The sequence below is a fragment of the Oreochromis aureus genome, linkage group 1, assembly GCF_013358895.1.
Source record: "Oreochromis aureus strain Israel breed Guangdong linkage group 1, ZZ_aureus, whole genome shotgun sequence".
NCBI classification, from domain to species: domain Eukaryota; kingdom Metazoa; phylum Chordata; class Actinopteri; order Cichliformes; family Cichlidae; genus Oreochromis; species Oreochromis aureus.
The window spans coordinates 8,151,949-8,179,916 of record NC_052942.1 but is presented as its reverse complement, the minus strand read 5'-3'; the positions used below and the strand labels follow the sequence as shown (position 1 = coordinate 8,179,916).

General features: G+C 38.5%; 1 protein-coding gene across 5 annotated transcripts; it reads right to left on the bottom strand.

Annotated features, from left to right (window-relative positions):
- On the bottom strand, positions 1–27,813 carry slc22a18 (solute carrier family 22 member 18). Of its 5 annotated transcripts, XR_004199528.2 has the most exons (14): positions 27,337–27,813; positions 23,970–24,067; positions 23,718–23,863; positions 23,436–23,568; positions 23,098–23,210; positions 12,281–12,391; positions 11,343–11,443; positions 10,586–10,687; positions 8,096–8,216; positions 7,766–7,838; positions 2,278–2,364; positions 1,756–1,797; positions 1,104–1,234; positions 1–770 (listed from the first exon to the last, which is right to left on the bottom strand). XR_004199528.2 is itself a non-coding variant. In XM_031740966.2 (10 exons), exons 1-10 carry the CDS (start codon positions 27,487–27,489, stop codon positions 7,651–7,653), a joined length of 1,266 nt encoding a protein of 421 aa, XP_031596826.1. In that variant the 5' UTR covers positions 27,490–27,813; the 3' UTR covers positions 4,302–7,650. The 5 variants fall into 5 exon arrangements, 1 of the variants encoding a protein (XP_031596826.1); XR_005609137.1 differs by having other exon boundaries at positions 1,104–1,797; positions 2,278–2,417; XR_005609156.1 differs by lacking the exon at positions 2,278–2,364.
- Positions 27,814–27,968: the final 155 nt, after the last annotated feature.

Genomic DNA, 27,968 nt, shown 5'->3' with positions numbered 1-27,968 from the left:
TAACTTCAATTGTTTTTAATCTGCTGTATTAAGAACTCAAAATACCCACACAACATGTCATTACATCATACAGGATAGTCATTAATCTAAACAATATGACCAATAATGGTCAGATTTATCTCTGGAGAACACAGATGCTGCTCTGTATGAGTCATCCAAACAACATCCAAACAAAGCTTACAGCCGATAATTCAAACAGACGCACTGGCTGGCACATGTTTCCCGCTTTTAACTCCTGCACCATATTGTTATCTAATCGGCTCTGTTGTAATTAAAATTCAATCAACATCCTGTCTTTTTAGACATATTCCCTTCAAACATTCAAATCTCCAACTCTTAATCCTAAAGACAACAAAGACTTTTCATGCAGCCACATGTGTCATAAAGAAGCCTTTTGTGTTATGCCATATTAGGTTCTATGTAACCAATATGGTCTTCCACAAGCAGAAGATGGGAGATCCTGGCTGATGTAGCAAGAGGCGACAATTCTCTGAGGTCAGTGCAGTGGGCATTTATTGTTCTGTTGTTGAATGTGATGCTTCCGAGAGGCGTCAGTGGAGGATTAGCGATCGCTGGCACATGTCAGGGAGTGAGAGTGTGGACCAGAGCGTGCAGGACAGACCAGGCGTCATGGGGCTCTGAGCCTCCTGACACAAGGCTGAGCATGCTCCTCAATGAGGAGGGGGCAGCTTGTCTTCAAAGGTGTGAAACAACACACACACTGGACTTTTTCCACTTGTCACAGTCTCATGTAAGCAACTGACATGACTCTGAAAATAAAGCAAAGGATAGCTGATCAGTGCACATTTGATATTTACTCCAGAGAAAACTATCACAGTTCTCAAACAGCCAGAGTAATGAATAACACATTTATAATCTTTACTGTCAGGCCAGCTTGTTATTGTGTGTCTTGGTTGCCTAACAGTATAACATCAAATCATTACACAGGACACACTTTTTCTTAACATCCACCAGATCACAAGCAACCAGCATGCTTGAGGCCTCATTTGAAGGTAATTGTGTATCTAATTTCATTTCTGTCTTCTTTGACTTTGTTTAACAAAACAAGCCAATAAGTTTAAAATAATATAGCTCCCTCTCACCCTCTGGTGGGATAGCATGTGTCTGATCCTGAAGCTTGGGTCCTCTACCAGAGGCCTGGAAGTCCGAGGGTTCTGTGTAGTATTCTAGCTATTCCTAGGACTCCACTCCACTCGGACCTTGTACCTGGAATCTGTTGGAGACACTCTTGAGTTACACTGGGACAACTTTAAACTTTACCTTTCACATCTGCTCCAGCTGATACTTCTATTTTCTCATGCTGCTTCTTCCTGATGTTGATGTTTCGTTGGATTGCCACATCTATCACAAACTGTGGTTTTCACAGAATCCACATCATGGATAAAAACCCAATTGCCTATCTAAAGGTGATAATGAAACCTGGCATTTTCCAGTGCTCTGTTGCAAATATCCTAATTCCAAAGGCATTATGTCTGCAGAAGACAGATACAACTGAATGGGGAGAAAAGATTAACTTACACAAGAAACACAAGAGGGAAAAAAAACACTGAGATGAGACCAGAACAGAATGAAACACAAAAGGGAATAAACTAAATAGTACTTAATCAAGGAACAGAGAATGCTGGGAGATAAAGGACAAATATAAATAATACAACCAATGATTCAAAGAAGCAAAACCCAAACAGTCCAAAGCCCATAGCACCATGAAGGTCCAGGATGTATCCTGCTTCTCACCTTGTGGCAGCTGGGATAGGACCGCATCACCACTACCCTGAACTGGATAAGTAGAGACAAAACAGATAGATGGATGGTAACTAATAGTATTGGTCCATTTTTATTCAACTTCATTAATTCTGTAGTTCAAGTCTACCTGCTACACAGTGATCTCATAAGCTGCTGAAACCCTTTAGAAATTGCATTATTGCCATTTCATGCATTATATGTATATATCACATTTCTGTCTGAAAACAAGAATTAAATATAAAAAAATATTTTTACTTTAACTTCATAGGCCTGATACAGTTAGAAAAAAACTCCTTTCTTCATCTTGGAATTGCACAGCCAGTGTCCTCAGCCGTTTACAACAAAGTCAAGCCACTGCCATGTAATCAGAACGGGAATTCGAGCTGTCCCTCACCAGGTCACTGTGGCCCCACTCATTATCTTATCACCTATTGTAACCCACTGTAATTCCCCCTCTCATGATTGATGATGTCGCTGTCTGATTACACCAAGACAAAAACCCCCTAAGATCACCTTTCACTCCAGTGGCCAACTCCAAGAGTTCCATGAGGTCTGCTGGAAAGGATGATGGAGCAGGAGCTGTGCAGCCATGTTGAGCTTCTGTCATGTGCACATGAGGTTTTTATAAACTCTGAACAAGAACCAGCACTCTGCTGTAAAACAGTTCATGACATTCTTTTACCGACGTAATTAAAGACTATTACCTGATCGACAAAAGTCGCACTGACTTGGGGTGAAAGTAATTACATTTTGGTTAGACTGTCTCATGCTTGATTGATATGGATGGTAATTTTCTAGATGTACCTCACAAGACACTGAAGGAGCACTGTGTGGTGCAGCACAGAAAGAAGTAAGAAAGCCTCTGTATAAAACATTTAGACTGAAGGCTTCTCTGCTACAGATCATGTCCCTGGCCTGGCTCGAACAAATCAGAAAGGTAACCTGTGCTCTTTTTAAAAGAGACAGTGAGCCTCATCTCTCCATGCGGCAGGTGGAGACAGATGCCTCATTATCTATACCACAGGGGACAAAACAAGCCTGGGACCTCACGGCCCCCCCCACTGGCATTTAGTTTCCAATGCGCTGACACAAGGCAACCCTGGACCATCGCCGGGCTGCGCTCATCTCTGACCTCAGTGAGCGCAGGTCGCTCGCAGAGTCACATTAAACTTTCAGAGGACCCAAAGGTCCCCGTCCGGAGTGTTAACAGCAGCATTGTCCCAGTTCCCCCTGACTCAAATGGCCAAGTGTAACAAGGCACCCCCTCCAGTGGTCAGGACCGCATCACCCCCCGGCCCGGGTCCGTAGATACAGTGACACCCTTCAGCTCCATCTGCAGCTCCTTTGACTCACATAAAGAGGCAGAGACAGAAGATTCAAGAGCATGCTCCTTGTGTTTTACGAGCTACACTGACACTCTACACCCAATGGAAGACATTTGATGGCTTGGACTCTAGCGAGTAATGAGTGAGGGCAGGTGTGGGATCAGCCTGAAAAGATAGAATTCACACTGAGGCAGCTGATCGCATTAAAGGTGAAGTTCACCTGAGCAGGGTGCCAACTTAAACTTATTAAACACTTCCTATCTTCTCGCTTCAGATTTTTGGGGTTTTACTTTAATCAACATTTAAAAGGTGTTTTCTAAACACCTTTGTAAGTATATGCAGTTTTAATCTAGATTTTTCAATTAGTATTTTATACTTTTATGCTTAGCTTCAAAATGTCTCTTAAAATGTAATTTATACAAATACTGGAATTTTCCGGCTATTTCATTAGATTTGGGGGCAAAAGAAAAATAAATCACCTCACTGACATCTGCCGACTTTTTGTTTGTTTTTTTGTTTGTTTTTAATCCAGGATTGTCGATCATATTATTTTTAAAAAAAAAAGAAAAAAAACATTCAAAATGAGCTTATTTTGTAAAAACAATGAAAACACCTGCTCCAGATTTTATGACATCACTCCAACATGCAGCAGCCTGACAACCAGAGGAAGCAGACTTACTGCCCACACTGTGATGAAGGTTTTAATTATCCCTCTCAGAGTATGGAAATTGTTTATCTGAGCTATTTCTTGATACAAATACTTACTTTTTTAATTCAGTTTTTATTTACTTCCAGACTTATTCATTCATCCAAATCATTCCAGACTGATCTGAGCTGCACAGAATAGCTAACTCTGGCAAAGGCAAATGTCACTCAATCCACAGATGCACGTATTCTGAAACGTATTTTGAATGCCCTTTACATGAATGTTTAATTAAAGTTAATGATTTTAATAATAAAAGATACACAATATCATTATGAAAACAACATAAATTCAGAAACCTCCTGATTAAATGTGATTAAACTCTTTTTTAGAAATCCCCATTAAAGTATATTTCTTCTCCATAATATGCATATTTCCTCTACTGCCATGCAGCTTATATAAACTACATGAAGGAAGAGAAAAAAAATCTCTTCCTTCATGTAGTTATTATGAACTGTGTCAAGAAGAAGCCTGGACTGATTTTGATTTTAAGATGATATTTCAATGTATTTTTTTTTTTTCTTTACCAGATTTCTGATTTAGTTTTAAAGTTCAGGCCAAAGTGGATTTGTTCTTCCCATTTCTTTAAGCATGGACAAAGAATTCACTTTAATTCAGTATATTAATATAACTCCATTGCTTTGGAGTATCCAGGAACTCATATCGACCTGTGTCATACTATTGAATTATCTTCAAGGCTGTTCTGACCTTCTGTCGAGTGTTTTTATCACCAGGTGCCAGAGGTTTGGCTAAGGCCAGTTTTTATTTTTATACATTTGTGGTTTCTTTACTCTCTGAATTAAGTTCTCTCAGCATTTGCTTAATTGATTTCTTTTTTTTTTTCTTTCTTTCTGTTTTTTTGCAGGTTTAGCTCCACTTCCTTTTAGGGCCACACTCTCTTTGAGCCAGCTGTCCTCCTATTGGCTGCCGCTCATAAACAGAATTCTTTAATAGCAGGTGGGTTGGGATTCTGTCGTGCCATCCTGTCTTCTGATATCCACTCACTGACATGTCACTGATGATGCTTTAGTGTCATGGTCCCAAGGTTTTCTGATAATTTTGGAGTTATTTGTATTTTTACTGAATATATTTGTGTCTATGATTATCTTTAGGCAAAAGAACCAAACGGGACAGGGTAAAAAAAAAAAAAAAAAAAAAAAAAAAAAAACCATTACCTCACCATTAAACATCAAACGAGAAGAAGGGAAAGAGATGTGACAGAGGGCAGGAGTGGAAGCTGTTCTTGTGGTGAAGCATTTTTTTGCTACATCACACATCCATGCACAGAGAGCCTTTGTGGATGTTCTGAAAAAGCTCTCGGCATAACAAAATGAATACCACTCTTTTCGGCTTCATTTAGCTTGAAATTGTTTGAAAGTGTTTTTCTATCTCGTGTTTCTCTTAATGTATTTTATTGGTTTTTTTTCCTAATATTGTTGCATACTGTACATTCCTGATGCTTTTGTTGTAGCCTGCTTAAATGGTTTTACTTAATTTATGGACATTCATCCAGTCTGCTCTTATCTTCCCCTGCTGTATCTCATTATCTACCGCAGCAGATTTACCCCAGCCTCATTAAAGTTTCATCTTATTTAATCAGCTAATCTAAATAAGTTATGTCACACCTAAAGAAATAAGCCAAAGTACATTGTTCTTTGGATTTTTAGTGCATTACACACCCACATTACATTTCTTCACAATACTTTACAACAAGGGTTGTATATATGTATAGTAGGATTTTTCTTTCCTGGGATAAATGTGAAGAATGAAAAGAAATAAAAGTATATAGTAATTAACTAAATTCAATACTGCTTAATTGATTTCTTACATTTTCTTTTATCTTGAGTCGAAACGTCAGGACAAGGAAGCCTATAAGAATACATGTAGTAAAAACTACATTTCTACAGGTAAGCCGTGGGGAAGGCCTCTCTGCTGCTAGCTCAGTGAGGTGAGCTCTGAACATTTCTACAATTGATTCATCTACAGCAGCCTGTCATTGAGTCCAGCTGTTATAGGCATTTCAACTTCTTTTTAAACACCTTCTTGCAGATTTCTTTGATCTTCATTAAGGCAGGGGAAACCTTTCAGGCACTTTCAGCCCCTCCATCACCTGCTTCATCAGACACTCTGTGTGGGTAGTCCATTCCTGCTAGCTCCAGTACTTGATACCATGAACAGGCTGACATATGCTGGAAATTTCATCTTAATCTTTAATCCTAATCTTTATTGTGTCTCTGTTTACTATAATTACACCTGAGTCACCTGGTGTATAAACAAGAATCCCTATTCACACTGCGCTGTGTGATCTGGAGAGAGCAAGATACACACACAATTATATATTTTGTGTTCATTTGGACTGCTTAGTTTGTATAAGGAGAAAATCTACCGGTGACACTGATGCCACTTACACAGCACACAGCTGGATGCTAAAAATGCTAAACCAAACCTGAACTGTGTTTCTAAACTATATAAGAAACTGTATAAGAAATGTACAAGAAACAAATAAATAGTTAATGAATGCTGTAGCCCTGAAATATTCAATAATTTTAAATACAGCAGGTAAAATTAGTTTTAAACACGTCACCAGTTTTCTAAGTAGATGTATTTCTAAATGTGCTATCGAGATGAACTTCTCACCAGATGTCGGTAACAACCCATCCAATCCACACATGCAAAGAAATCAAACCTATATTTTAATATTTTCAATACTTGTTTTACCAGCTGTATGTTGGTTACAAACTCTGTTAGAGCTCCAAACAGACTTTGCCAGACTAATACAGCTTTGATGTTGCAGATGTCTCATAGATTTAAATTCAGACAGGATTACAGTTTATAAAAATCTTTTCAAAAATCATACCAGGTAATGTGAAGAGCTATAAATATGTATCTGCAACAGTTAAAAACATATTTCATCTTTGGGAAAAATTGACTTGATGGTGTGTTACATTAGACACGGAGGATTGGCCATTTTGTAGGTGGTTGCAGTGTTATGATTTTTACATTTATATACAAATGGAAAAGCTAAAGTGAACAAAAGTAAGCAAAATCACAGGACACTAGTTAAGTTCTGTATTTTAGTTACTTAATTCCAGTTGGTGGTTACTGGATATTGGGAACCACTGGTTTAATCTTTAACATGTTGTATTTTATCAGTTCACTTTTTTTCACCACATCATTCTAAACCTAAATATGAACCAGTAAATAAAAGGAGTTTACTTACAGTAGTGAGTTGAAGCCTGGCTGGGTGATACTAAGGGTGTACCAGGACAGCACTGGCATCATAGTCTCTGAACTATTCTGGCAATTATTATTATTAAATTTTTTTTTTCTCTCACACATTTATTTATATGAAAGTTTACAGCCTTTAAAAAGCGTGGTTGTTTAAAATTAACATTGGTCCTTTTCAGTGCAAAGGTAAGTCTACAGTGCATTCCTGACTTTGAATTAGTATACAAAAAATAAAAGCATTTCCGAAAGTTTAATGCAAAACAATAACTTAAGAAAATTAACTTTTATTGTAAATTAAGAAAGTATTGGGAATGGAGTTGGCCCTGTTTTCAATCATAATCAAACTGATTAAACTATGATGTTTATGTGAACAACGAGCCAATAAAACCATCAGCCAGTAAAATAGAGGATTTGGTGCCATCTAGTGGTCTGACACTGAATCATCGCAGAAACTTGAACAGAGCACAAAATCTGCACACTGGAATAATGGGATATGATCTAATTATGGCAGTTACTAAAAAGGGGACATATGTGTGTATATAATGCTTGTTTTTAAAATCAACAGCTGATTTCCATCTCCTCTCCTTTTTTTGAGTTTTTGAACAAGCGAGACAAAAAGCCTGAGAGGTGTCACTTTCTCTGCTCGGCTGTCTTGTTGAGTCGTCGCTGTAGCAGGTAGACAAACACAGCAATATTCACGAAAAACTGAATTAAACCTATAGAGGAAATGCCGTAGTTCACATACAGGAAGCCCCCTATAGTAGGTCCCACTGTGCGAAGCAGAGATTGAACAGATGCGCACAGTCCCAGCATTGTGCCTACAAATGAGAACAAGATTAAAACTGGCATTAATTCTTTACACTATTTCACAATAGGTTCACCTGTAGTTTTCTAAACCATTTTATTTGGTATTATTACATTTTATTTTGGAATGCTGGAGTGTCTTTGCTTCTTTAGTTTAAAGCAGCTTTATTCAAATGCAGTCACACATCAAGTGATCTAAAATGAAGCTTTTTAAAAGTCGAGCCTGTCAAACACCATCTGATTGTAATAAAGTAAAGCGGGATGGTCTCACCTGTGTCAGAGGACGGTACACTCTTTGTGAGCATGCTGTCTGTGATGACATTAAACACACTGAGAGAAAACATCATCGGGAGGATGTTAAGGCAGAACTGCCACACATTCTGTATATATGCCTGTACAGAGAAATATCACAAATAAAGAGTTTTCAGCAAGGGGTTCAATGGCACATTATATTCATTGCTAGGTAATTATGTTTAATAGGGGTTACTGTCACAACTGGAGTCCAATGAATACCTGCAGCAGAACTCTAATGGGCTGTGCTATTGATTAAGTTCTTGCTCTGGAGTTCTATGAGGATGACGCTCCCTAATTCAGCTGTGAATCCGAATATCTGTCTTAAGGTGCTTTGGCAGTGTGGCGAAGGGGTTAACTGATAGTGAGGCCTGTTAGGGGCAGCACCATGTACGAAACATGTTAATGTGGCTGTTGTGAGCATGTTAGCATATTGATGTATCAATTCAAAGCTCTGCTATGAATTTATACAGCTTTAAGCCCCAGTCACAAAGGTCTAGAGACCAGGTGGCAACCACTTGGCAACCCCCGTTGTTGGGGAAAATTGAGTATTTCTCGACTAGTTGTGAGTGGTTGCTGGAAGTTGCTGGCAGTAGGTGTGAGTCCATTGGAAGTCCCAGTCATGCAGGCCTAGAGCAGTCACCGAGCACTTGATATCCTCTGGTCACCGAACATTCTCCATTTAATGTTTGCGATGGACTTTTTCACCTTTTACTTTTTCAAGTTAATTAGTGGACATTCCTTCCATGCAAACTATGAGTGGCCACAGTACTTTAGCAGCAACCAAACCAATCACAAAGAGGTGTCGGCTGCAGCAACCTGTTTGTGACTGATTTCACCCAGTGCCAGCCAGCAATCTCAAGCTCTTGGGCTCTTATCTGAGCTGCTAAACAACAAGAAACATGAACACATTCATAATGATAAAACAAACAAAAACAAAAAAAACCCTAACAAATTCACACTCATATACAGATGAACAAGTATTCAAAAAAGTACATGCACAATATCACAGAGGAAAAATGTTCAATACCAAGCAATAGTAAAAGTTGTAGTAAGATTTACTATAAAAAAAACTCATGGTAAAAAAGGGGTTTAAAACTTTTCATTTCAGTTTTGCTTTTTAAAAAAGAAAAGCTATGGAGTAGGGGAGACTGGGGATAGTTGTAACGTGGGTCAGTTGTAACACTTCCAATTTCTCCAATCAGGGCTAAGTTTAAAATGATGTGACTCATCCTGTACATGCCCAATTCAGTTCTGCTATCACATGTGAAAAATCAGCACATTTTGTCAAAGACAGACAATTTAACACGAAAAAAAGTAATTTGTATGCCAAAAGTAAGTTTTTCTACTTTATTTCAATTTCTAATAGCATTATCTGCTTTGCAGTTAAACTCATCAAACTTAAATTATGTTATTTGTATGTCTATGGGGATATATTCTGTGTAGGTCTTTAGTGCTAATGTTTTAGCCATTGGCTGTAATCTTAGCTAGTTCATGGCTATAGGAGTCTGGGTCAGTTGTAACAGCAACAGTCTGGGTTAGTTGTAACAATAATGCAGATGTTACAACTTACCACACTATTACTTTAACTTATATTAAACAAGTTGGGGCAACGACATCAGCAGAGAGAGGTTCACTGGTCACCTTTGTATATGCGGTTAATGCCATTGGCAACACAATTCCTCCACTGTTTGTGTTCCCACACATACATTATGCAGACCACTGTGTCAGAGGTGGACCAGTAGGAAGTATTGGTAGTGGAAATAAATCAGGATGGGTGCAAGAAACAGATTTCCTCATCTTTCTGAAGCACTTTGCAAACCACACCAAGGTAAGCCATGATAGAAAGTAATGGAATTGCGATGCTGGTGCACAGCTACATTTTTTCAGCTTCATTGTTATGTTCAAAAGTTGGTGCAAGAGTTGTAGGCTATAATGCCCACTGAGCCAATGAGGCCAAACACAAGGAAGACCAACCAAAATTAATGAAATATTCAGTTGCAGAAAATTCCATCATTTGTCTTTTTGGGGGGTTGGAATATGTTCAAAAGCTAGATTTCTGCATTCTGTCACACACACACACACAAAGCTACATAAATGGCTCTATGTGCATTCATGTGTTGAATAAAAAAGATTACATGTTAATGTTTTGTCAGTACCCTTATTTCATTGTGTTACATTTCACCCCAGGATATGTTACAACTAACCCAGACTATGGGGTTAATTGTAACATTTCACTCTTTGTGTTTGAGACCATACCATGCAATGGGTAATTGTGCTGCAGAGAAAATAGCTGCACTATTTAATAGCAGAGACATGTAAATACTTTGCATTAAATTTTCAATCCACTACCTTAAAAGAGCTCCAATTTACAGGCAGAAATGTCAAAAATGTTACAACTATCCCCGGTCTCCCCTACTTGAGTGAATACTTTCCCTCTAAGGGGTGTGTGCTTATGTTTTGTGCATACCTGAGCCAGTCCCACTAAAGAGGACACTCCAATGGATAGAAGCAGCAATGAGTTGTCAGAGTATCTTGCTGTAAGCCGACCGATCACTCCTCCTTGAATAACCTGAACAAACATCTGAGTTTTACTCAGTTCGTCTTGCAGTCTGGTATAATCTTAAGCTCAACCACCTAACATATCACATACAGTACATTTGAAAAGTTTTCAGATCCTTTAGAGTTTTCTTCAAAAAAAATAAAAAGTGAATCTTTTAGTCGGTGACCACTGGCTTCTTGGTAATCTCTCTGACAACGACCAGACTGCTTATCTTGGCTATATTGGAATATCTTGGACGACTGTTGGTGGTTCCAAAAGTTCCCCATCTGACAATAAGAGGCTATCACAGGTTGGGTTTTTTTAGTCTGACAACTGCAAGACCTTAAACAGACCTGTATGTAACTTTCCTAATTCATGAATTTAGCTAATCACAGGTCTAATGAAGTTATCAAAGCATATTGGGGACTGTTGTTTCATGTAGGAACCATCAGAGCTCAACCCCAAGTGTGAGCAAGGATACGTCTCCAAATAGGGTGTTTTATTCTTTCAGTTGTTAAAGAAAAAAGAAAAACAAACAAAACACTCCAAAAACCTGTTCCTTAATTTGTCATTTAGTCTAAATTAAACAAGTGAATCACAAGTGAATTTTGGTCTGTAATGTAACAAAACGTAAAAAACTTGAAAAGGCTAAAATGCGCCAAATCATTTTGGATTTCAGTCTTACCATTTGGACGATGCCAAAATAGGCCATCAGGTAGCCATTCTGCTCAGGCTGCAGCTTAAAGAACTCCAGTGCAATGATAGAAAACATCACTTGAAAAATGCCTTAGAGCACAAAACAATTTTGTTAGATTTGCATATGATTTATGATGACACCATCAAAGTTGGCTTTGTGTCTCTTTGTGGCAATTTAATTTTCTGTTTGTAAAATGTTTTCAGGGCCGCTTAACTTCAGTGCTGACCTAACATGCTGATTTACAGCATTACAGTTGTATTTATCTTGAAGTTATTCTTGGTGCCGTTTGTCTAAAGCCTGCTCCTGTAAGGCCACCTTCCCTTTACACAAACTTGCTTCCGATTGGCTGCTCCTTGCAATTTCAGAAGGTCCAGTTGGGGTTTCTGTGTACTCTGCCTTGTTTTATCGTGTTCACAAGGTTTTCACAAAATTTGACCTCTGACCTTCATTCAAACTCGTCAGAGCCTTTTAGTAAATACACCTATGGTATCAATTTGAAACTCCTATGTTGCCTTTTTCTCGAGTTATCGCGTTCACAAACCTGGGTGTCCATGCTGCCCACCTGCCCGCCCGACCGGCAGGGTGATGACGAAACCCCATCAAGCCTTTTATAGCTGAGCCATCACAAGAGTATGAAGCCTGAACATTTGGCTCACAGATGTTTGACCAGAATTATTTAAAATTTTGTCCTGGTTTAACATGCGCATCCACAATTTTAGCTACATATTCATACCCATTTTAATACACATAAATGTAGGTGAGCCCGATCAGAACATATCACCATAGGTAACCTCCAAAAACAAAAATGGCAAAAAAGAAAAACATTTTAAGAGTGTGTAACTTAAACACAGTGATATTAGGAAGAGACACAACATTTGTAAATTGCAAAGGCTTGAACCAAAACATCTTCACACTTTAAGTCTCACCTGATGGCAAACCTGCGACTATCTTGATAATGAAAGTCTGCATCACTGTTGGAAACTTCATCAGCCTCGTAATCTCACCCAGATTGAATACTGACTTTTTTCTGTTGTCATCTGAAGTAAAATCAAAGCGCAAAAGGTACAATTACCATTCCATTATGTGTTATGTGTTTCTACCAGTAAGTCAAGGTAGGGAATGGAAGGAATAACATGTATGTAGAGAAGTCCCAGGGAACTTCCAGGAATGCTCACGCCATTTTCCCGATTGATAGCAGGCAGTGATTTCATATCGGAAAACCCAGCATTATACGTGAAGTTACTATCGAGAATAGAAATATTTTACTGCTATTATTTGTTGCTATTTTATAATCGTCATTACCATTTCATGTGATGTTGCATTCAGATGCATTCAGATGTTCAAATATATTGGTATTATATTAGTTTTTATTACAGGTTCAGTTATAATTTATATTACAGGGGTTATCATAATCAAATATTAACAGGTTTATTACAGGTTGTTCTAAAATTTAAAGGTTTTCGAATGTTTTATATTCTTACATATAGTCTTCCGTGGGTGAGAAAACTGAGTTGCAGGCTGACAGGAAACGGCGTGCTTTTGCAAAAGTGAAACCAAAACCAGAGTCTGGGTTTGTATAATGAGTTTATACATTTTACATAGAAGTTAAGATCATCACAACACAGGATGGCCTTAGCCTGGTTGCCTCACGTGAGGTCAACTAAGGTGCAGAGAGCAGATGCACACTCTGTGCACGCGCAGAGACATACACACACACACACACACTGTTAGGGGTGTAGGTGAAAGTTGACTGATGAAGCAGTAGATGCACGATGCGAGAGCTGAGCTGGCTTACGGAAACCCACGGGAGAAGATGGAAGCCAGTGTACTTTTAATTGTGCCTTAAGCTGTCAAATAGAACATTTGTGGTTTTGAAGCTGATGTATGTGATGACGCAATGAGGGGGCGCCACTAAATATACTCTGATGCATATAAAACTGTATTTTGATGTTAGGAGGATGAGATTGTGGGGCTGTCTGCTTACAGAGTCCGCTCATTCTCCCACGCGTGTCATTTCATTAAAATCATCGTCTTTACCCTTTGGACCAGTGTGATTACTTGCATTCCTCCTGTGTTTCCTTCCCTATATTTTTGAACCTTAACATTTGGGGGCTTCGTCCGAGGGGGAAGTGAGACAGGACGGAGAAAGGTCCGAGGCGTCAGGCGCTCAGGCATTGGTCAGTGGTCAAAGTGAGTGACAAGCCGGCATATAACAAAAGGTAGGCACCACCTGTTGATCTTATGAACCAAAGTGTGTCAAATTGGGCTGTGTAAATTGAAAGTCTACTCACTGAAACTACTGGTAGATGTCTGCTTTGATTTTGGTGAAAAGTTGAAGGTTGAAGTAATGATAATGATAAGGAAGTATAAGTGACAGTACTGAGTAATGAGAATAAAGGAATGAAAAGAGAATTAAAGCAGTTGGACTGCGAAGTGAACTTTTAGAATGATAGGGAATTTGGTCATTGTGTGGGTTCAAGTCCCATTGGTTATGCAACCCTTAAGAACTTTCTCGGAGGTGACGCTCCCTGCTGGATAGAGAAATCTATCCTTCACCTAGCGATGACTAGGGATAGTTTCGGGCAACATCCGAAGAGGACTGGGGAATCTCTAAAACTGTTGAGGGTGGTCCTCAATCTTAATCCTGTGTTGGGTGTAGATTGTTGTTTCAAATTATTCTAAATTTGTCTAGGGCGACAGCGGCGTCTGTTAAGAAGCGCATAGCCGGACGTTGCGATCCCTCCTCGATGCGGACGCGCATTGTTGACCTACCGGCGAGTAGGGTTAGCTCGGTTTGGCTTGACCGTGGGGTACAGGGCATCCTGAGATAAGCTAGGGGTTCAAGTCCCCTATTCTTGCGCTTTTTTGGCTACCGGTAAAGTAAGTTAGGGCTAGAAATCTGGACAGAGCAGTTCGAGTCTGGTCTGTTAAATTGGTCGCAAAAACCTGAAGGTTTGCCCGTTCGAGTCGGTTATGGAAAATTTTCGAATTTGTAGGAGCGACAAGGCCTAAAAAAATCTGTGCAGTTGTAATTAATAAGACGTCTGTAATATAAAATATGAGATCTATGAGTAGGATCAATCTCTGTGTCAGTAATGCACAGCCGGATGTGCACTGATGGTGTGTGTAAATGCAAATGAGCAGCGGAGACGCGCAGAGAGGGTGGTTTCAGTTTTCGAGAGGACGGAGCGCTTTGCTAAATGCCTGTATATAAGAGGTTGGTTTTGCTTATTATGAGAGTATGAATACAGTTTGAATATATTAGTGTGGATGTATAGTAAATGACTGAATTTTGATAGATGTATATTTCGTGAGCCATAAATGTTGGTGTGTTTTATTTTTCAGTTATGTGTGTGTGGGGAGAAGCGGGGTGTGAGACGATGAGAGGTTTCAGTTTTCTTTTTCTTTTTCTTTTGACTTGCTCTTTCTGATCATGGAAGGCATGTCCAAGATACTCGTATGAAAGCGTATTTTGTGTGATTTTAACTGTGTGAATGCTGTCAGTATTTAATTTGAGTGACTGCATGATTTGTCTGAGTGAGTGGAAAATGGCAGTTTGAGAGAGAAAAGGCAGTGTGTGAGACGATTACTGAATGACTAAAGAGGTTAGAACTTTTAAAGGTGTGTATGGAATAAAGGAGTGTGAAATATATTTCTTGTGTGAGGAAAAGTAGGATGTTTTAAAGTTTGAAAGTGCTTTTAATTCAAGAAATCCATGAGAGATGTTATGACAGGTTGAGTGTATTTTTCCGATTGAAAATACATAAGTATATGTACTTGGGAAGCCCAGTTAAGAGATTATTGGGTGACTGATGCTATAAAACTGACCTAAAGAATGGTCCTGTCCGTGGAGAAGTGTTAGTTGTCCTGATGTTTGGAAGAGCTCTATTTAAAAGTGTGTGTGAGAGGAAGGTGTGTGTGACTGATGATGTCAGGGGAGCACCCAGAGAAATAGACAGAGTTAAATTCTAAGAGGATGAAGCGGATGCATGTTTTAAGAAAAAGTAATAAAGTAATAAAATTATATTAATTACAGGTTTTAGAAAAGAGACAGACTGAGAGAAATAAATACATGAACTAACAATTACATTAATGAATTGAAAACGCATACGTACACAAACTGTTACATGTGAAATTATTGTTGGAAAGTTTAATAAAGAAAGCAGTTTACACTCCTTTAATTTCCAGAACCAGTGTGTCCCCTAGGTCTGATAACACCCTTGCCCAGTTGGCTCCTGTAGTAGGCGGGCATGGAAGGCTGGACAGCCCATGACGGGTAAGATCCCACCTCGAAACCCTGGGACAACCTAAGGCAAGGCGCAGTCACGATTGCTCGAACCTAAGTCCCGGAGTGACCTTGGAGTCACTGGAGGAGGCGGGATTTAACAGGTAAGGCCACTGGGCACAGACGAAGGGGAAATGTCATTCACAATGACCAGTGATGAGCCAAAGAGAAAACACACCCTGTCAAAAGGAGTTTGGAACACTGGAAAAGAAACATTTACAAGATCACAAAGATCATAAAGAAACATTTATAAGAATCACACATACAAACAGAAAATGCACTAACCTTACAGAGATAAGCTCATGAAGATTAATGAACAGATAATGATTTAAAACCTGGCTAAGAACACAAACATACGTAATTAAATCAGCCTGGTAATTTCATGAGGGTTAAAATGGTGTGAATGTTGAAGAAAATACACTTAAAACACACTTGGATAAAATAGAGTTGTGGAATAACTCAAACGAAGCTGTATGACAAGGGAGTGAGTTATGGAAAAACAAAACAAAAGAGAAGTGATTACTTAGGGTGCTCTTGCACTGATTTATCAAAGTAAGTGATTAGTATAGAAAGAAAATGAAAATAATTGAATAATGTGATAAGGTTTAAACATGTATTCCTCTTGTTAAGTTGGCTGTTGAGCTGTGGGTTTATGCAAATTAGCTGGAGTGAGTGAGTGACAAAGACACTTCCTGTGTGCGTGTGTGTCGGAGGCTTTCAGTTCAAGAGAGATCGGGGCTGATGAAGAGTATTGGGAGAAATATATAATGGTAAAGTATCAGGATATTTGATTACGGTGGTCAGGTCTGTTCAGAGGGGCAGATTTGGACAGGAAAGTTATAATTTAAGGATGATATGTGGTTGAAATTGGTTTTTATCTTGTGCTGGATGAACACATGGTAAAGTGAGGAAGGGTGACATTGTGCAAACGGTCGTTGATCTTTTGACGAGGTTTTCGTTGTGTTGAACGGGTGAAATTTAAGATTGTTTCAGATTTTGAGGCTGTTGTTTTATTTCCAGAGGGTGTTTAATTAAGACATGGATATGTCTGAGAGGGGCCCAAAAAATTTTTGTAGTAGTGCACTCAGGAAAAAACCTGTCAGGTGATTTTGTTTTGTACTTTGATGAGCTAATAATCAGCTCTCTTTTTCATTTTTGTTCTAAGCAGGCCTGGAAGAGAGTGAACGGACGGCGCTGACAAAATTACCAAGTACGAAAATCAGGTGGGCTTTACAGAATTATAATTGATTACAATCAGAGACTGATTGGCGGCAAGTCTCTGTCTAAAGATGGATTGTATCGATTCAATCCAGTCAAAAGTATAGAGAACTATTTTTCTAAACAGGAAAACGAAATAAAACGAATGATTGAGCTCGTTTTGCTGATGTGGAGCATCTGATGACGTCGCGGAAGGCTGCAGATCAGCAAAAATATCATGTGAATGCATGGGAGTGAATGTGAGTGGTTGGACCAAGGGGGGAATAAATAAAAGGTTGACAAACAGGAGAAGTGGAAGACTTAAATCTGGGGATGCTGATGTTCCTTTGAGTGAATTTCTGTTTTATTGATTTGGGTTAGACCATATTAATACATTATAAAATGCTAAAAGGGAAACATTGATGTAACTTAAGTTACCATTAACTGAGGTAACACATGATTAATAACTGTTTTGTTTAAGTTTATTTTGTGTCATGACACAGACTAGATCATAAAGGGAGAGTTGAGTATGAAATGTAAGGCACAGGTTTTGTTTTCAGGAAATTCCAAGGATCCAGACTTTGCATGGAGCAACGATTTTGAGGAGATTTGACATGATGATAAAATTGATTTTGTTCCTTAAACACAGGTTTTTAGGGCTGGAGCAAAACACCGGAGAGGAGAATTGCTGAGCTGTTCTGAGAAATGAAATGACTAACCTTTTTCCTTTTGATTTGTTAAGCTTGGGTGAAGATGTTGAGTTTTTGCCACATGAGATGTGTCAAAAAGAGAGGATTTAAGATTTAATTTGTTTAATGTGAAAGGGGTTTTACTAGGATTTTATAACGATTGGGGTTGTTTGATAATCTAGATATAGTAAAACTGAGGACTTGTTAAAAGAAAGGAGTAAAATGAACTGAATTCTGTTTAGAAGATAAATTGCTGGGGTTAATAAGAAGTTGTACACCAAACTTAAAGGGGAAATTGTGGGAATAAAGGATATGCTTTGGGGAAAAATAGTGAACATTTTATGAGTAGAAAATGTGGGATTTCTTTTTTATTTTTAGGGTAGAGGAGAGCTTTTTATGAGGATGTTAAAAGTCTCGCTGACTCAAATGAATAATATTGGAGATTATATATGTAGAAATGATTTTTCATACACATTGCATTTTTGTGCCTTTGACGGAGTTGTGGCTCAGAGAGTCGTCTCTTGAGGGTCATAAACTTTTGGTTAACGTTATGATTAGCCAATCTACTGTGAGAATGACCTGAGTTATTGAAGGATTGCACACGCTTACAGACATATAGAGTTCATTAAGACCTGACAGTATTGATTCCAGGCAAAAGGCCTGAAATCCATTTAGCATTTAACTGAATAGGAGTTTCGTTTGTAACTAAATTGGGTAACATGAAAATATGGAGATAACACATGCAGTTCTAAATTAGTCCTCTTATATAAAATGCAGTTACAGGATAACAAATACTTGTTGAAGGATCAAGTTTTTGCTTTAAACCAGGTCCAAGGGGGAAAAAGCTTATGTATTTTGGTTAAAACTGATAAAATATAATGACTGATAAAATATAATTAGAATGTACCATTACATTAAAAGCAGCAAAATGAAATAAAATGATAGATTCAAACAGGTTATCACCTAGGAAATGGGAGTTCAAAATACAGTTAGAGTTCAGCTTTTAGCTATGATGAAGTTTATTTAGGAGCAATTAACTATGTGTTTACATGTAATGATTAAAGTGGTTGTTTTTTATCCTTTTAGTAGAATAAGCCGTTATGATGATTTCCTTGATACATTTTCTTGTGATAGGTGACTTTAGGTGAGGGAACTTGCAGCAGCAGCGACAGTTTGTGCACAGGATGTTGATGATCAGATAAGGAGCAATAGGAAGCACATGCAGAGACGTGCTTCCTTTGATCCTCTTAAAGACAACGCTTTCAGAGGTTCACAAATGCTGAGTACGGTTGAGTGAGATATAAAATAAAAGTCAAAAAACCAAATACAAAATTAGGTTCATGCTTTGAGTAATATTAGCTGGAATCAGGTTTGAATAAAGTAGGGGAGAGTGTTTTCTATCCTTTACAGGAGAAGATTTCCACGAGAGAGGGACCAAGGACAACCTGACTTTACCCATGGAGTGTTCTTAGGGGAGCTGGCATTTCTAGAGAGGGTCAGAGTAATGTTATAGTGTATGGTGACCCTTTTAAGGGTCACCAAGAGAGGGAGTATCGAGAATAGAAATATTTTACTGCTATTATTTGTTGCTATTTTATAATCGTCATTACCATTTCATGTGATGTTGCATTCAGATGCATTCAGATGTTCAAATATATTGGTATTATATTAGTTTTTATTACAGGTTCAGTTATAATTTATATTACAGGGGTTATCATAATCAAATATTAACAGGTTTATTACAGGTTGTTCTAAAATTTAAAGGTTTTCGAATGTTTTATATTCTTACATATAGTCTTCCGTGGGTGAGAAAACTGAGTTGCAGGCTGACAGGAAACGGCGTGCTTTTGCAAAAGTGAAACCAAAACCAGAGTCTGGGTTTGTATAATGAGTTTATACATTTTACATAGAAGTTAAGATCATCACAACACAGGATGGCCTTAGCCTGGTTGCCTCACGTGAGGTCAACTAAGGTGCAGAGAGCAGATGCACACTCTGTGCACGCCAGAGAGACATACACACACACACACTGTTAGGGTGTAGGTGAAAGTTGACTGATGAAGCAGTAGATGCACGATGCGAGAGCTGAGCTGGCTTACGGAAACCACCGGGAGAAGATGGAAGCCAGTGTACTTTTAATTGTGCCTTAAGCTGTCAAATAGAACATTTGTGGTTTTGAAGCTGATGTATGTGATGACGCAATGAGGGGCGCCACTAAATATACTCTGATGCATATAAAACTGTATTTTGATGTTAGGAGGATGAGATTGTGGGGCTGTCTGCTTACAGAGTCCGCTCATTCTCCCACGCGTGTCATTTCATTAAAATCATCGTCTTTACCCTTTGGACCAGTGTGATTACTTGCATTCCTCCTGTGTTTCCTTCCCTATATTTTTGAACCTTAACATTACCAAATTTACCAGTCTTTAGATAACCTAGACCTAGATGACAATATTAAGAATCTATAAAACCCTGTACCATGCCAAGAAGCATTAAAGATAATTTTATTGAGTTCATTTCTCACTGTCTATTTAGATATCATCATCATCACAAGATTAATACCTAATATTGCATATTTTGCCATTAAAATATACTCAAGATGTTAAAGAGAAATGACAGACAGGGAAACACTGAGGGAAATAAAAATCCCTACTTAAAGAAACCCGAATGGTCTTTTCTGGGAAAAGGGTGAATAGTTTTTGATGAGTGTCAATTACAGCGTCTAACTATTGTCTGTCCCCTGTTTGCCAGAATGATAAGAATGAAAAAAAAAACAACCCAAAATACACATACTGTGACTGCACATTTTTGACTCAAAATGTCTAGAGCAGGGGTGTCCAACTCCAGGCCTCAGGGGCCAATGTCCTGCAGGTTTTAGATATCACTCTGGGTCAACACACCTGAATCAAATGATAAGTTCATTACCAGGCATAGAACTTGGCTGCATGCTTAGGTGGCAGTTCACCCATTTGATTCATATTACAGCAGCTCATGAGTGACTGAACATGGTGCAATAAAAGTACTTTTAGAAGTACATTTTTCCAAACACTTACATTTATTTATATTTACTTGACTAGGGTTAGGGGTTGCCACGTCATCATGCACTCAAGTTTTATAGAGTCTCAGGACACTGACCCTCGAGGACTGGAGTTTGAGATCCCTGCTCTAGAGCTTCAAAATGAAACCAGTGACTAAAACTGCAGTTCCTCTAGGTACCACTTGAGGCTGATTTCAAAATTGAGTTCATCCCCACAGACTCCCAAGGTAAATCTATATAACACTAAAAGGTATTTTTACAGCCTGGTTCTATAATACAGATTTTGTCCTCTACAGATAGTTTTCTGCCTAATAACAATTCTGCGCAGGATGACTTTTTTTATGATTTCTAATAATTTAGATGACACAATTAAAGTAACTGCTTTTGTTCACGTCATATCCCTCTTTCTTCCCATGTTTCCTGTGTCTTTTATACCGGCACTGGAACAGTGACAAAAAAAGCCTTAAAAGAAACTGTGTTGCATTATGGGGAATGTCATTAAAAGCTCACTACTTTTCCTATTTTAGAAATATCTTTATTTATATCTTTATAAACAATGAGATCATATCTTAATCATTATATATGTACATGCGCATCTCAGTACTTTGTTAATCACTTATTTAGACATTCTAAATGATACCATGAACATGTTTTATATATATATGAGCTTATTAATCATGAATAAACATTTATATCTGTATTTATAAATGACATTATAGATGTTGAATTAATCACTAATACCTGGCTAATGCTTAATAGAGCATTAGCCTATTAATAAGCTCTTTAAGAACACAAGGAAAAAACAAAAATAATCTTTGGCATGAATTTTTTTAATGGGCTGCTGATAAGATTTTTGTTCCTTTGATCTGGACTTCATATGGCACTCACTGGATTTTAGTAGGCGATGGGACATCTTTGGGGAGACTGGAGGCATGTGGGAATGGTTGGATTTCAGGTTAATATTTTTTCCTTTCTTGACCATCCGTTGCTGCACTTTTTTTACTGGCTTTCTCCTGTTTGATGGCTTCTAATTCTTTCTGTAGTTTTTCACTCTGACATCTGTACACAATCCTATCTGCTGTTAAGGCTTTGAGCTTTGCTTTCTGCTCTCTGACCACTGCCTGGTACTAATGGAGCTGAAAACACACACGAGTTAGATTTTGCTTCAGCTCCTCATACAGCTTCTGTGTTTTCCTCAACTCTTTAGCCTGGGAGAGCACCTCTTTCTGTGAGGACTCAAGCTTCTGGAGAGGCACATCTTAGCTAGGTTCCTCGCTCTTCTTCATCCAATTCTCAAGCTTCTCCATCTGCATCTGCATCTCCTCCTCACATTTTTGGTCCTCTGCTTGATTTTCTATGATGCCCTCGTTTGCTCCTTACACTCGCTGTCCTTCCTGTTAAAGCTTGACTGCTGGATGGCAGATAACACATAACTGTCACATAACTCTGAACATTCATGCTGGCAGCACAGCCACTTGTCATTCAAGCTATCCCTCTCTTTACTGACTTGCTTCAGTTGTTCCTTCAACCTTTGATGCTCAGCTCTCTGGCAGGCACCCTGCTGCTTCGCTGACTGCAGCAGCACCTTTACTGACACCAATTCCTGCTTCAGGACCTGATTCTGCTTGTGTTCCATCCTCAGGTCAGTTTTCTGGATCTTAATCTTCTTACCCAACACAGATACCTGATTTTTGAATTGCACCAGTTGGTTCCTCGGGTGGTCTCTGTTTTTAACTACACTCTGCATCTTTTGCTGTTGCCTTTACCTGTTCACCACTCGTCATTAAGAACTCGACTTTTTTCTCGAGGGCCACGTTTTCCTTCTTGAGCATCTGGTTTTGTTCCTGCATGTGGACTAACTCCCGCTCGACATTGGGAGGGATCGATGATGTGACATGATGACAAGCTGAGTTCTGGGTTGTGTTACACAGACGCTCATACAGCTGAGATTAAATTTCATTTTTTAGGCAGTCCATGGTTTTTTGTTTTGTTCTCTACAACAACTTGGTCAAATTAGATTTGAGCCTTTGTTTCTATGGTATCCTGCTAACAACACATCACATGTTTTGATGTCAAAACATCCCATACCATGGTTTGGATTATTTGCAACCAAAAAGTGACTCTCTCCAAACATCTCTAAAAAAAATATTTCATTACCTTTTTTCTTTTTCTCTTTTTTAAATACATCTATATGGAAAAAAAATGGCATATTGCAATTTTAAGCACATTTGAGTATGTAATTATGGAAGATGCTACAGTAACACAACATCAGAGACTCAGCGGTATTCTGATAAAAACAGCTGCTAATAATTTACCTGGATTATTACACGGAATTTTGAGGACTGGCATCAGTGGTTTGCTATGAGATTATTTAAAAATGCGAAAGAAAGAAAAATAAAGTAAGAACAGAGTCATAATTTTTTAAAGAAAAAATAACAAAAACTGGGTTGTTGTGATCATGAACCCAAGGCCACTTTGTATAGACTTCCCAGACAGCTGAGAACATTAGGTTGAGAAGAAGCAGGCATGTCTTACCTGTGGTGTTGCCTCTGGTGGTTTCAGCTTTTGTATTTTTTGGGATGAACTTTAAAACCAACAGCAAGCTAAAGGCACTCCCTGCAGCACCAAAATATGCAGTAAACTTCTCCCTGAAAAATACAAAGTAAAAGTGCTGTTTCGGGGACACTTTTGGAAAACACACAATTTGACTGTCATTTCCATGTTTCATAAAAGCGGAATATTATAACCTAAGCCAAAATGTCTTCCTAAACCAGAGATTTTTTTATATCCTTTGGCTCTGTCAAAGAGCCAATGGTTGCTCAGGTTGGTTTCACACCAGTGCTGCTGTTAATGATACACACTGTGACACTAACCCATAGAGTTTGCTCAGCTGTCCGCCTAATGTGGAGCCAACTATCATACCGATGCCAAAACACAGACCAAGCTTGGATAAGGCGTCGGCCCGTTTCTCAGGTTTTGTAAGGTCTGTAACGACCATTTGTGATGCTGCAGACAGAGGCGGGACAAAGAAAAAAATCAAGTGAAACTTTATTCAGGATAAATAAAAGTAAACTTTAGAATAAATCTGAATAAATGTAAAAATAGTTCAGCCACATTGTTAGCAAAGGATAAAAAACGGTAGGTTTGATGCTCACCAGGGAGGACATGCATAAAGATTGTGGGGATTTTATGGATGAACAACATGGCTGGAGTGTCTGCTATGGCCAGCAGCAGAAAGAAGACAACAGTTGAAGCACATGCCAGGGACAAAGCCATCCGTGCCCCAAATAGATCTGCAAACCTGCCAAAAAACAGACCCTACAGTCACATTTTTCTGCACTGTGTTCCTACTGTTGGCAAACAGTAAAGAGCAATGTCCAAGCAAACAATAGCGAACAGAAACTCACCTTCCAAACATTGGGCCCCCGAGCAGCTGAATAACTCCAACTGTAGTTTGCAAATAACCAAACCACAACGTGTCGAAGCCGAGCTTCTTTGCCAAATACTATAGAGAGTAACATAAGTAAGTAAGTGACAGTTATTTTTTTTGTGACAAGTGTTCATAAAACAGAGTAAAATAAACAAGGAAATTAAACGCCATAAAAACAATACAAAAACAATTTAAGATCAAAACAAAAATAAAAATCATTAAAAGTATCAACGAAAAGCCTGATTAAACTAAAAAAGATTCTTAACTGGTTTTAGAAAGAGTCCACAGAGTCAGCTAAAGTTAATTGTTGTGAGAGACTGCTCCAAATCTCTGCCCTTTTGTATTTGGAACGACCAGCAGATTCTGAGCCTGTGATCGAAGACTACGAGCAGAGGTGTGCTTGGTAAGAAGATAGGGCAAACTGTCCGGAGCCTGACCATTTAGTGCTCTGTATGTGAAAACAAAAATTTCATAACAAATTGTAGAATCTACTGAGAGCCAGTTTAAAGAATATAAAATGGTAGTGATGTGAGCTCGGCTGCTGAATGTGTTAATAGTCTTATTACAATTTCCTTGCTTTATTGCTTGGAGAGACATCAATGAGAATTTACCTAAGCCAGAAAACAAGGCATTACAGTAATCTAATTGCAATGACGCAAATGCATGACCAATTTTGTCCAGATCCACCAAAGAGACCATATGTTGCAATTCAGAAATGTTCCATAAATTAGAAAAAACAGGAAAAAGACTCCCCTGGTAAGATAGATTTTACTGCCAAAACCCAGAGAAGAATCAACTATTACACCAAGACTTTAAACACTGGATTTAACTGTTGAACAAAATGAACTAAGACCAGTTTAAGACGAGGTAATTGTTAGAGAACCAATCACTAAACAGTGGACTATCCAGCTGTTAGAGTTTAAAAGACATGTACAACTGAATGTCATCAGCATAGAAGTGATAATGAGTGTCAGAAAATAACTGTCTTGAGAGACACAATAAAAGTACATCCTTGTTTATGCCAGTCAAAAGTCCACATTCAAGGCCTTCCTTTACTTTAATTGATTCATACACTGATTCATACAGAACTGCGAACTAATACCCAGCCAACATACCTAGGCCAACACTGGGTAGATGAGGGTGAACTGTGGGTGTGTGTGGGCAGGGCAAACCCACAGTCATCCCACCCAAGCCCCAAGTGGGTGTGCTCACACAGGGACCACAGCAATTTTGCCCTTTAGGGCCCCTGTATGGGTTTTCTAAGGGTAAGTTCACTTTGTGAAGTTCAATTTGCTACTGCTGGAAATGTGCTTAAGTTGGCCAGGGCCAACCCCTAAGATCAGTGGGACCTTCATTTCTTTTCTACAAAACCATGAGCCAAAACACATCTCACTTCGTTCGGAAAAAAAATTAAAAAAGCGGAGAACGCCAAAAGCACCCAACCTAAACCCTACTGAAGCTGTTTTCACACATTTACTTCAATTTTTTTGAAAAACTGTAAATATATCCATTTGGGCGAGGGGACTGGGAGTGAGCAGGACACAAGACGAACACTTGTTTTCTCATTAGGGTAAATTGGCACAATATGATAGGGAGTATCTAATTTAATGTTGGCATTCTCACATGCACCTTTATCAGGAGGTGCATGTGAGGGTAAAGTATCCAAGACATGCTCTGCATATATAGGAATTCTTTCAAGATGGCTCAAGGTAACCTCATGAACACCCACAGCCATTATCACAGAAAAAATGTGGCTCCTTTGTCTAACCATTGTGCAAATATTTTTCACTTTGAAACACTTTGGGTGGCTTGCTTACCTAATTCTGTGTGGGTTATCTCACGATTTAAATGGACTGTTTTGCTGTACAATGCAGGAACACTGTCACTGTGGCACTCACCTGGCCTGAGGTAGAGCTGCTACCAGTTCAAACTCTAACTTCTTTTTACAGGATATCTTTAGCAGCAGAGTCATGTCATGTAAAATGGAAAGTGGTGACAGAAAAAGTGCTAAATGCCACCTGAATCAACTTGATTTAAATGGGTTGCATTGTGTTGCAGGTGAACACTGGCCTTATTTGAGGAAGGTGGTGCTGCTGGTGTTAGAGTTGGTGGAGGTATTTGGTGGCAAAAATGAGTGTCCTGCTATGCTTTTTTGTTTTATCATACATTTATCTCAGCTTTGAGGTCAGAGTTGGGAAGATTTTACGTCACAGAATGAGAAGTTTTACAGTCTCTTATGTTTACTGCACTATGACTAAACTATGACTAAATGATGTGTTCGCTTATATTTTTAGATGATTATTATGAAATTTAAATTTCTGCCAGTTTCCTGCTGCTTCTTTTCCAAAATCTTAATTTTACATTTTAAAACATGATCATTTCCATTATGCCACATACATGTAGTTCTATTTAATCTATCACATTTAAAAGCTTATAGTTAAAAGGCGTTTTGATGCTTCCAATGATGCAATTTTGACTCCCGTTTCATGTGTGATAAGTGTACCAAAAACTACAAATTTGTGCCCCTGGTAAGACAATAAAAAATTAATTCATGTACAAGTGGCCTTTTTATGTGGAGTTTGCATGTTCTCCCTGTGTTTTCTCTCTAGCTTCCTTCAACAGTCCAAAGAAATGCATGGGGTTCGGTTAACTGGTGATTCTAAGTTTGCCACAGCTGTGAATGTGAGTGACCCAAATTGGAATAACTGGAAGAAAATACATGGGTAGTAATCGATAATGCATTTCTATACTGCAGATTTGTTTTGTGTATCCAAAACCGTTGACTAACTTTATGTCTTCGATCACTGCAGTGGAACTAAATTTTCAATATCTGTTCTTAAGTATGACATTTAGTAAAGATCCTAAGATTTAGCAATAAAATACAACACTTTTCCCACATGTACATACTGGCATAGTTCTCATTCATACAAAGTATAAATACTATGTTCCTCAACAGCCACATATCTGCTCCTGTACCAAAGTGAATTTCCCAACTCTGGGACTAATAAAGGTCATCTTATCTTATCTTATCTTATCTTATCTTATCTTATCTTATCTTGTCACAGTGATTAAGCACATTTCAAAGCAGGATGCTTCACTGTGTTTTCACACTGATATTCAATGATATGAATACCCCTTCTCCGGTGTTTACTATAAGTGTATGTAATAGCTACTGTTAGTGTTTCATATAAGACCAGTGGTCACTCTTGCACTCTTAATTAAAACCAGATTTTACGCCATAGCTGATATCGACGTCAGTAAATCCAGCCTCAATCATAACTGTGCGCACTTCAGGGAATATAGGGACATTTCAACTTCTTCTTCTTCCCATGTCATATACTCACAGGGGTTACGGAGAACTGTAAAAACATCCATGTGATATCCAAAGCGGCGATGAGATACACGGCGTAAATTGTTGTCATCTGTGAATCGTCTGCGACCTTTGAGGAAACAGAAGCTTTGTCCGTTTCCTCGTTTCTTTCACCTCTTCGACTCATTTTTGCTCTTGCTGACAACAGCTGTAAAAACCCTTAATGTGTACTCTCTTCAACAAAAGTAAACTGGCAGACAAAAACGTCCTTTGATCTGGCGACTTCTTGCACAAATTGTTAGCCAACCGGTACTCTGGTTGTACTTTGGAACATGAAGGCGTTACCAAGTTTGACGTTCGTCGGTTATGAAAATAGTTTCCGGTCTTTACATTGTTTGGCCATCGGTACAAGCGGACCTATCGCTGCCTTTATCTAAGTATCAGACAGAGCAGTTGTTAAAAAAACAGCAATGGGCACGTAAAGTTCTATGAAAGAAAATCCTCAGGAAGTTTGTACAGTGATGCTTTCAGGAACTCCTACTAGGCTCGTACATTAAACCATTTTCGAGATCTCTCATTTTTCCTGTCTCGTTTCGAGCATAACATTGATGTTGTTTTTTTTAATATGATACAAAACAACATGTCACATGTTAAAACTGTAAGATT

Bases quoted from the DNA above. Each gene is read 5' to 3' on its own strand.
- slc22a18 (XM_031740966.2), bottom strand. From the start codon at position 27,489: ATGAGTCGAAGAGGTGAAAGAAACGAGGAAACGGACAAAGCTTCTGTT. The intron at 23,864-23,969 runs GTGAGTTTCTGT...GTTTTTTGGCAG, and splicing joins GGGGGCCCAATGTTTGGAAG to GTTTGCAGATCTATTTGGGG. The intron at 11,444-12,280 runs GTGAGACTTAAA...TTGTGCTCTAAG, and splicing joins AGTCGCAGGTTTGCCATCAG to GCATTTTTCAAGTGATGTTT.